At 42.6% G+C, this 10902-nt stretch overlaps 1 protein-coding gene across 1 annotated transcript; it reads left to right on the top strand.

The window, feature by feature from the left end:
* The first annotated feature begins 3545 nt into the window (after positions 1-3545).
* Positions 3546-9542, top strand: LOC138297284 (uncharacterized). The gene is made up of 7 exons (XM_069236725.1): positions 3546-3643; positions 5791-5989; positions 7554-7619; positions 7698-7836; positions 7984-8120; positions 8431-8677; positions 9139-9542. Exons 2-7 carry the CDS (start codon positions 5858-5860, stop codon positions 9291-9293), a joined length of 876 nt encoding a protein of 291 aa, XP_069092826.1. The 5' UTR covers positions 3546-3643; positions 5791-5857; the 3' UTR covers positions 9294-9542.
* Positions 9543-10902: the final 1360 nt, after the last annotated feature.

Genomic DNA, 10902 nt, shown 5'->3' with positions numbered 1-10902 from the left:
GTCCCAAGCAGACGGGGTGTTGCCGAGGATGAGGACTTCCGTTTTGTCAGAGTTCAGCTTTAGGCGGCTGAGCCTCATCCAAGCTGCGACGTCCTTCATGCCCTCTTGTAGGTTGGTCTTGGCGCTGGCGGGGTCATTGGTGAGGGAGAGTATAAGTTGGGTGTCGTCGGCGTAGGAGGTGATGAAGATGTCGTGCTTGCGTACGATGTCGGCGAGGGGGCTCATGTAGACATTAAAGAGTGTCGGGCTGAGCGATGAGCCTTGAGGTAAGCCGCAGATGATCTCGGTGGGGTCTGAGCGAAACGGTGGGAGGTAAACTCTTTGAGATCGGTTTGAGAGGAAGGAGGCAATCCAGTCCAGGGCCTGGCCTTGGATCCCGGTGGATCGGAGGCGGGTTATTAGGGTGCGGTGACAGACGGTGTCGAAGGCAGGCGAGAGGTCGAGGAGGATGAGGGCGACTGTTTCACCGTTGTCCATCAGGGTTCTGATGTCGTCTGTGACTGAGATGAGGGCGGTTTCAGTGCTGTGGTTGGTTCGGAATCCGGTTTGTGAAGGGTCGAGCAGGTTGTTGTCTTCCAGGAAGGTGGTAAGCTGTTTGTTGACGGTCTTCTCTATTACCTTGGCAGGGAAGGGGAGAAGCGAGATGGGGCGGAAGTTTTTCAGGTCGCTAGGGTCAGGCGCGGACGGGCGCAGACGGGCTTGCCTCTGGTGCGCCTCCGGCGCGACAGCGGCGCGCCCGCTGCGCAGTCGCGCAGCGGCCGCCATAAGAGGGAGGAGAGGGGGAGGGGTCAGCTGGGGGCGAATGGGAGCTGGGGGGCGGGGGCGTGCAGGAGGTCGCGGCGGGAAAGTGGGAGGGAGGGGGGGACAGGTAGAGTGAGAAGAGCTGGGGGAGGGGGTTTAAGGGTGGAGGGCGGTGAGTGTTAGGAAGTTTAGGAGATTAGGGAGAGAGATAGGAGTAGGGTTGGGAAGATAGGGGAGGGGGGTTGTAGAGGTGGGTGAGGGTGAGAGGTAGAGTGAGAGGATAGGAAGATAGGTAACAGAGGGGGTGGTGGGAAGGGGGGAGAGATAGAGAAATAGGTGGAGAGATAGAGAAATAGGTAGATAGGAGGAGGTGGTGAGTGAGGGAGATAGATAGCGAGATAGAGAGATAGGTAGATAGGAGGAGTGAGGGGGGTAGATAGGGGTGATAGAGAGGGGGAGGCGAGTGAGGGAGGGAGATGAGACAGGAGCAGGAGGGCAGGCGCGGGAAGCACAGAAGACAGAAGAACAGAAGAACAGAAGATGAAGAACAGAAGACAGAAGACAGAGGATGAAGAAGCAGAAGACAGAAGATCACAGAAGAAGATACAGAAGACGAAGAGCAGAAGGCAGAAGACCACAGAAGAAGATGAAGAAGAAGAGAGCACACAGATGAAGAGAGAAGATGGGGAAAAGAAGAGTACAGAAGAAGATTACAGAAGAGGAGCGAGGAGGAAGAACAGAGAGGAAGAAAAGAAGCAGGAGTGTTTTTTTCAGGCCTGACCACAGAACCTCCTTTCTTTAGAGTACAGATAGTTTCTCTAATGTTTGGACTCCATTTGGCAGCCTGTCTATTCTGGGGAACATAACTATTCAACCACATTATACTGGTTATCATCTCCAGAAATTGATTTTCCACTGAAGTAAGATATTTTGTTTTTATTACTTGCCTGGGTGACACTTATTTAGTACAGAATCATCTTGGTGGTCAGTGTTCTGTCAGCAGTGATGTGTTACTGCAACCAGAAAAAACAAGAAGCAGAATTTGATTAATTCCTTTTTAAGGATGTGCCTCAGGGTTCTGGAATACCCTGCATCCTACTACCCTTTTGACTCACTAGTTGTCTCAGAGTGAGAAGGATATGAAGCAAACACATTTGATAATAGCAGTATGAAACTTCTCTATGCATGCCTCTCAGCCTATAATGCTATCCTTGGCCATTGCCTGTGCTTGCATCATGTACTGAGAATTGCACTACATGCCTATTTTTGCCTTTTATGCCTCACATCGATCTTTACTATTACTGTTTCTATACACCATATGTGCAGCACTCGGACATCTGTTAGGACTTGCACCATGCTAAACAAATACAAATATGAATATATATAAAAAATAGATTGTGCCTGAAAATAAGTAAAAATTGTTTAAAAAAAGCTGGAGAGAACAGGGTCAAAATCTGTAAGACAAACTTGCAATAAGTGTGTAGAATTTAACATTATAGCACTGGTCTGGCATAGTCTGTGGGCTAGATTAAGGGTTAGATGGTATTGGAAAATTCATATATACAAGAGTAAGTGATGAATACGGAATGGAATCCACTAGTGACAATCGCACCATGATAACGATAGTATGCAAATTCATAGAGAGATGAAGGGCAGGCACAAGAATTAAGAATTCAAAAATGAATAAAATTAGGGGGCCAAAAAATGTAAAGTCTAAATAACGGCTTTATGAAAATTGTAAGAATGCATAGTTACCTTACCAGACAAAGGGGGTTCAGATAGCTGATGTACAGAAGAAAGATGTGAGGAAATATTATATGTGCATCTATGGTTCTTTGTTAGCAAAATCGTGGTGAAATAGTAGGCTGAGCCGGCAGAAGCAATCCTCAACAGTAGACTGTGCAGTCATTTGATGGATGTATCACAGCCGAGCTTTATAAAATGCAGGAATATTTTGTAGAGGACATAACATTAAATCATGAAGTAGATACGGCAATTTAAAGAAAAAGGAGAGTTCTCTGGAAGGCATCTTTATACCGTTCAACACATTTCATAGTTTTTTTCATGGAAAAACCCACTTTGCTCCAGAAGGCGCCGCTACAAAAAGTTAATTACCGATGCACAGGAATGTGTACATGTTTACATACTCTAACCATCAGTTCGTTCTTAAAAGCAAAAAACAACGTAGGACATAGGTTTTGCATTGATTTTACAGGCGGAAAATATATATTTCTTTGACACAGGTTCTTGCACGCAGAATGAAATGCTATTCCTACCCAATTTTGCCACATATGAAGCCTATTTGCCCGGTGTGTGTTCCCCTTTGCCAGGTATAATGTTTTTAGCAACGTAAGCAACGTAAGTAACAGATCCCCCTCGTGCCAGAAGGAATCGCATGTCGCAAAAGCTCACTACGTGTCTTTATTAAAAAACATCTTAAAACGTTCTCTCTGAAATAAAAACACACACGATGTGACACATTTTCGCTGTTCTAGGAACAGTGATGTGCCAAAGAGCAGAAACTGCAGCTAATCTCATTCAAAGTGTAGAAAGGGCAATTCACTTCAAACTTCGAAGCAAATTCAAACCAGCAAAATATATTATTGCAGCTCTATTCAGAGGTAATATGGCGAGGTACAGTCTTGTAACTGCCCCGTCACAGACACAATTAGAAAAAGTTATTTTTAAATATTCCACATATGCACTCACCTCTAGCAGATACCTGAATTAAACTTCAGGTGGACCGAAAGGTTCTACGCACATCCGGTAGCGCCGGAAGTGACGTCATTGTACTGCTGCACCAACAGAGTACCGCAAGGATGCAATCAAAGGCACAATGGCGATGCTTCATTCTCTATTTTCCTCACCTGCAACGAAGAGTACTTCAATTCCGGCTTCTTAGGTAAGGATATGCGGGACGGGTTTGGACAAACAGGATGGTTTTGAAATGCTAACCCAGGCAGCCAGCTAGAACAGCGTTTATCTGCTGGCAATAATAATGGCAATATGCGCACACGCAGGGTCATGGAAAGTTGAGGTGCAGCTGCGATTTGGGAATGGAGCCAGGTTTCAGTTTCAGACTGGCATGAATTAGGTTGCTGTGCTCACAGAAAGCTTCATGCCGTTCATTACACCATCACAACATATCCTTGTTTATGTCTGCTAAATGAATATTGGAGTGTGACTTTTACCGTTAACATTGCACTTTTGCCGATACATTTCACTGTGTACATTTCATGATCACTGTGTGCGTATATGCGCTATGTTGTGTTTGTTGGTGATGTGGCACTGCGTTCATCTATAGAGGAAAACGCAGTGTTGCGATGCTTTTCATTTTTGGTAACTTAAGTTCTGCGCTAGTGCATATATGTTGGTGCTCAAATGGGTCCATGCTCAAAGCTCTCCTGAAACACACGGCTGCCGCATTGAAATGTGTGAACACGGACTGAGGTCATCCTGAAACCACCGGGGCCTCTTCAGTCCATTTAAAACCAAATCTGCCCCTTTGACTCAATCTTATTGCTTTCTGCTTCCAATGGTGACGCTTTTTCGTTATTCTCTTCCTCCGTGTTTCCCATGTGTGTCTTTCTAGAAGTATAAATGCCTGAGCCAGAAAAATATACATAAATCTCATGCCAGCCGATGTGTCTGTTTTGTAAAGAGGCTCACACCTCAGCCTGAAAGAGGCCAGAAACGGGGTGTGCTCCTGGTTACAGCTGTGCCTGTGTTCAGGAGCAGGTTTGAAATGTCCTTCTAAAGCGGCTGCAGGGTTCAGTGTTAAAGGCAGCTGCAGTGCTATTGCTATAAGCAGTGCTTAATGTATAAATAAAAATGTGCCGGTGCGCTCTCCTCTGAAACACACGGCTGCTGCAATGAAATGTGTGAGCAAGGACTGAGGCAGCGTCATCCTGAAACCACCGGGGCCTCTTCAGTCCATTTAAAACCAAATCTGCCTCTTTGGCTCACTCTTGCTGCTTTCTCCAATGGTGACGCTTTTTCGTTTTTCTCTTCCTCCATGTTTCCCATATTTGTCTTTCTAGAAGTATAAATGCCTGAGCCAGAAAAATAAGCGCAGATCCTGAAAAATAAGTGCCGGTGCACAAATTAAGCACTGGCTATTAAAAGCACTTACAGCTACAGTAGTCATACCTTCACACTCACCTCACTGCTATATATAGCGCTGCAGTGAGCTAGTAGCACAGACCTCGTGAACACAGGCATTGCTGATAATCACCAACTATAGTGACACACATGCTTCAACGATAAACACACACAAGACATGGTGACCCAGACGCCTTACTGCTAAATACAAGGCTCAGTGGATTCAGAGCTAGGCACTAGACACACTGGCCTTATAACTAAACATGAGACGGACAGGCTTCCATGCTGAACACCAGGTAAACAGGCCTTGATGTTCAATACTATACACAGATACCTCACTACTAAACACAAAAAGACACAGAGGCCTCACTATTAAACACAAGACACGCCTCCCTGATGAACATTCATTTTCTGTTTATGTGGCAAGAAAAGTCTGGTTAGGAGTTTACAACGCTAATAGCTAATAGCTTTAACTTTAGCAAAAGCGAGACCCATTGCATTTCAAATGCTTGTTATGTGTTTAGTGTCTTTTGGTGAAATATAAAGAGTGAAAAATAGGTATCAAGGAAACCTTTGTATTTCCAAAATGGTCACTATATAAGGTATACACACTGTCTTACAATTGGAAGGAAAAAATGTAAAGAAAGACAATCAGCAATAACACTTGTTCTTCTATTGTGTACCCCCAAGTTGCCCGATAAAAACGGAACCTTACTTGCGTGGGTAGGCTTAGTGCCCGTGACAGAAAACACACCAAAACAGAACATGGCACACCACATTTTTACAATTAAATCTGACGTGTTTTTTTTAAAAGTGCCTAGCTGTGGAATTTGGGCTGTAGCCCAGACAGCACTTAGGCAATCCTACCAAACCTGTGCATCTTTTTACAACTAGACACCTAGGCACTAGACAAGTCGCAACTAACTCCAGATATTTTGTATCTATCAGGATATAATCATGGCATCTTTCAACGTCCTGTTTTTCGCTTGTGATCGTTCAGTTTGTGATAGAAAAGATGGAGAATTTCTGCTTTTGGACAATCCTGGTGAAGTTCTATGTAAGTGGCTGGTTGAAAATATTGATGAAAGTGGTCGGCCAATCACTGAAGAGAGAGACTTCAAAGCTACGGTTTTCTTCCAATCATCGGGTAAGCAAAATATGTAAACTTCTTTATTGAAAATACAACTGAAGGGTATTGATACAAATCACTGACATGATTCAGTAGTCCTAATCGCTAGAAATAAATGAATCCAGTGATGCTGCAGTAAAATATAACACATGCATGTCCACACAAAAAGCCTTTCAACTATCTCCTAAGACAAACCTAGGACTTTTTGAAAGGGGCTAACAGTTAACTAATGACACTACTTTAAGGCAGTTATTTGTCAATAAAGAACTATTTTAGTTGGGTGTCTTTTTTTTTTTTTTCAGGAGGTGTACGTTCACGCTACGCTTGCAATGTGTACTGTCTATTAATGAAAACATACTTTGTTATGGGTAGATTGTGCATTTGTGTCCTTTAATATAAATACCTGTTTATTTGCACATTCCTTGCAATCAAGTCTAGGTATTTTAAATTCCCCACTGTGTTTCAGTTGTAAAGATATATATATATTTTTTTTTTTCAGTGAAAAAACAGTGTCTTATGATTCAAAGAATTTCTGAAGACTTAATTGAAAGCTATTCTGGCACAATGGAGGGTCTAAAACAGGTGTTACTTCAAAGAGCACAGAAGGAAAAACAGTTATTAATGGAATGTGGCAGTCGGGGAAGAGCAGGAAGACTCAAGAGAGTGTTACGTGAACTCCAAGAAGAAGAAATTACAGAGAAAAGATGCAAGGAAAAAATTAAAGCTAAGAAGAGTGGCCAGGATATGATAAAAGTCACTAACCAAACTCCTGCTCAAAGGACAGCATCTCAGCCTGGTGATGCAAGTTCACAAATTAACTTTCAGAAACTTCAAAACCTGGCCCTTTTAGCAGGATGGCTACTGTCCTTCATCCAAAATCTGCAAGTGAATATGAAGCAGAACGTGAGAATGAAACTGTTTTGGAGACCCCTCTTCAATTTGAGGATCAAGGACTAAACCATGCCTTCTCTTCCCCACGTCACCAGTTTATACCGAAACAACTATTCCCTATGCAAGAGCTGGCTAGTTCAAGCAATCAAGTAACACCCTCTAGACCCTGTAAACGTGATCACAAAATGATGATACACTTGGCACCAAAAGTTTCAACAAAGCAAAATTTTATGGATCACAACTCACGGTCACACAGCCTGGCCTCCAGTGAATTCCCATCGTTTCCATCTGCAGCAAGAGTCAAGGAGGTGGATGTGAATGATACCCATCACTATGCTGACACATTTTCAAATGAGAGCAGTGCCCATGATGTAAGCAGATCTAAATGAATACTGCCACTGTGCACTATTGCATATTGTGAAGCTCGCAGGCCATCCATTTTTGTCTTGGTGACCGTAACATTTATTTTGCTGGCAAAAGTTACTTTATTATCTACACATCTTCTCCCTACTATCACTGCAAACTGCCCTAATCCTTATTATAATAGAATTAATTTGGTGCACTACTTTTGTCAACAATAAGGCACATATACATACCTTTAAAATGTGAAACAGATGGAAAACTGCTTGAACTGTACAAATATTGCTCTAATTATTACTTCCATTTGTGATTTTTTTATGTTCTCCCTTAGGACATTGAAGACCCTGATAAATCCTTTCATTTGACAACTGAGGAAAGCCCATCATTTCACACTGGGGTAGTTATTTTTTTTAATAGACATAGGAAAATGCATTTACATTTGTATGGCCTAATTATGATTTGCTTTCTCTCTAAGGAAATGGTATACAGCTCATTGTCTATCATTAACCAAAATGAAAGCTATTCTGTGGCCCATGGTTCTTGCCTGAATGAGACGTGTGTACAGTTACAAGCAGAAGTGAATGCTTTACAAGCTGAAAACGAACATCTAAAAGGTAAGTGATTGATACTCTAACTAACCAGGTAAACTACCAAAATTTTCCATTGCCAATCATTTTTTCCACCCAAACACCAGCATTGCCAAAATATTTGCTTGTGTTTATTATATCTGCTGCCTTTAAGAACTGTTTATTTCATTATAGCACAGTTACAAGGCACTTGCAACAGTGAGTTGGCCGTTCAGCATTTGCGAGCTGCGCTGTACGCTTTGACAAGTTCAAGAAACTTGACATATACAGCAACTTCACAAATATGCAGTGGATCATTCTCCGTACAAAAGGTATTGTTTTTTCCACCACTCTTTTGGCATACTATTTGTGTTGTAATTTGTACATTTCTGTACAATTAAAATTTATATATGACAAACTTTATAAATGTCCTACTTGAGGAAACTTTCAAATCTTTCTGCATACAATGTTTTAGGTATGACTTCTTTATAATTATGGAGGTGACCCAACTAATCTTGAAAAAAGATTATTAGACATGAACAGATGGCATATAAACATCCAAATCCCATCATTTCTAAACACTTTTATTCAGTATCTAACCTAACATGATGGCAAATATTTAATACATTGCATTCTTTGCAGACTGATATGCAGCAGCTAGTGAAGGATTCAAATGGCCCTGACCTGTTCAGAAATGTTCTTGTGCCGAAGAGAGAATTACACAAACTCTTGGAGGAAGCAAAGGCAGCTCGGGACAGCGCATGCTTTCTTCTGAATGGTGTCAGTGAGATCCTTTTTTCACCAAAAGAGCTTGCAGCTGCAAAAGGTGTTACTAAGGCTCGTGCTGGAACTGCTGCCCTTGATGAGGAGAAGGTTGATGCATTATTTGGTAAGAAACATTAATATACACACGCTGTTAAAAATATGTTTGCACAGGTGGTCCTTTTCAGATTATTGTACATTGACTGTGCAACATTAACTACCAGCTGACTGCAAAAGAGCACTAACAGTTTGTCCTGGGTTTGTGCTAACCTGGCTCAAAGCCTTGTGTTGGGATATAATTTCAAATGCTTGGGGGTTTGTTAACCCACATCGCTGTAAAACAGCCAAATCCACATTGGCCAAATAGTGACACTCCCATGTGCTCTTGTGCTGTGGAAAAATCAATGTGACAAACCAGAAGGCTCATAATTTAGAGGTCTTCAAACTGGGGTGCACTGCCCTTAATGGTCTATTGTTCTATTCCAGTATTTTCCCCAGCATTGGGCAGATGGAAAAAAATGGTGAGAAAAGGGTGAATAGTGGTTATACCGTGATACTAATATGTGTTTTTTTTTTCTCCCCGCCCAGAGTTTATGAAGTCTGTGCGCAGGGCCAATGGCTGGCCAGCAATGGACAACAGAACATTGAGAAGGAAACTGGCTATAAAGATCTGCAATGCTAGAAGAGGACTAAAGAAAACTCCAACTCTAGAAATGAACAACGAACTAGCTGGTTTTAATTAAAACTTTTTTTTTTTTTTTAAGTATATCAGCCTTTCTTTTTGTTCTCTTGTACAGTGTCAGGGGTTTTCTTTTTATTGTCTTGTTTGGTGTCCTGGCCCCTGGGGGGCTACATGTATGCTTTAGATAAATAAAATTAAATTTTGACACATCTCTTTTGATCCTTTTCACTTCAATTGCTGTTTTTATTCAATGTTTTGCCGTGTAAAACCGCTTCAGATAATGCAAATAAGGGAAGTCCCAGTGAGTCAGGAGTATGGGAGTGATGGCACAAGTTGCTAAGTATATTACATTGTTAAATTATTCATTAAATCATAGAGGAGTAATCCACACTTGGTCTGCAGTTGATGTAGATCATCTAAGAGTATTTAGAATTAATCTGAAAGTCCTTGTGTAGTCATTGTTTAGTAATCCACACTCATTCTGTAGTTGTCTTAAAATAATCCTGGAGAAATCCATGCTCTTTCTTGAGTTGTCATTAAATCACCCTAGAGTAATCCACACTCATCCTTAAATTGTCATAGGATCATTCCAGAGTTATCAAAAGGCATCCTGAAGCGGTCATAGGATCATCGAGCAGTAATCCGCACTCATCCTGAAACTGTTGTGGGATCATCCTAGAGTAATCCACAGGCATCATAAAATTGTCTTGAGACCATCCTGGAGTAATTAACACTCATCCTGAAGTTGTCAATTAGTATTCGTGGAGCTGTAAAAGGTCATCACTCCCTGCCAGTGGAAGTCATCAGAACACCATCCTAGAGTAGTTTTTGGGATGACTCTAGAGTCATCTCCTTTAAATATTTCGCCCTATACACATACTTCAGGGTGGTTTGGGATGACTTCACCTGGGCTATTCCCGCAATTAACTGGTGAAGTCATCAGATTACTTCAGAATGACTCCAGGAAGATCTTCCTTTTTGACTAGGGAGATCGGCATTGGGTGTGGGGCGGTGTTGTCAGTGCATTGCCTAGCATCCCTGACCCTCCCAGAATCGGAAAATCCATTATTAACTGCACTGTCACAGAAGGTGGGCGCAGAGAGGTAACTTGCAGGAGGAGACATTTTGTTACATGGTGATGCCGCCACCGGTAAAGTAGGACCTGCTGTGGATACAATGTATCGAGTCGACTGTCCCTGCTGGGCTTCCGCCTTTGAAGGAGAGAGCTGGCTGGATGTAAATGACAATAATGGCGTTAGAGACAGCCTATCCCTCTACTGACACCTCCTTGTTTACTGACTCCAGCAACATCAATCCAATAGGGGAAATTGCAGCAGAGGAGGCCCCTTGACTTGGGCCGTCTTGAGACAGCAGGGAGACTCCAGCATCCGATGAAAGCAGTTTCACCATCAGGCATCCAATTAATAAAGCGAACTGCCTCTCGGCCAGCTGCTGTTATCCTGTGTGTGGGCCTGCTGTTCATGGAGCTGAGTTGAAGGTTCGGTGAACCCCCCTCCTACCTTATAGCCTGCTTCACTTAGAGGGTGTCATCACAGCCCAGAAGACGGCATGGGGAACCTGTACCTTCCTGCAGATGAAGAAACTGCCACAGGGGTCCCACGGGCAACACAGTTGCGTTGTGAAGCACAGACATATTGTTAACTTTTTAT

This window comes from Pleurodeles waltl, chromosome 5 (genome assembly GCF_031143425.1).
Source record: "Pleurodeles waltl isolate 20211129_DDA chromosome 5, aPleWal1.hap1.20221129, whole genome shotgun sequence".
Lineage (NCBI taxonomy): Eukaryota > Metazoa > Chordata > Amphibia > Caudata > Salamandridae > Pleurodeles > Pleurodeles waltl.
This window is presented reverse-complemented; position numbering and strand designations above follow the sequence as displayed.

Excerpts from the sequence above, each read along its gene's own strand:
- LOC138297284 (XM_069236725.1), top strand. The coding sequence starts at position 5,858 with ATGGAGAATTTCTGCTTTTGGACAATCCTGGTGAAGTTCTATGTAAGT. Across the intron at positions 5,990-7,553 it reads GGTTTTCTTCCAATCATCGG|GACATTGAAGACCCTGATAA; the intron begins GTAAGCAAAATA and ends GTTCTCCCTTAG. Across the intron at positions 7,620-7,697 it reads GCCCATCATTTCACACTGGG|GAAATGGTATACAGCTCATT; the intron begins GTAGTTATTTTT and ends TTTCTCTCTAAG.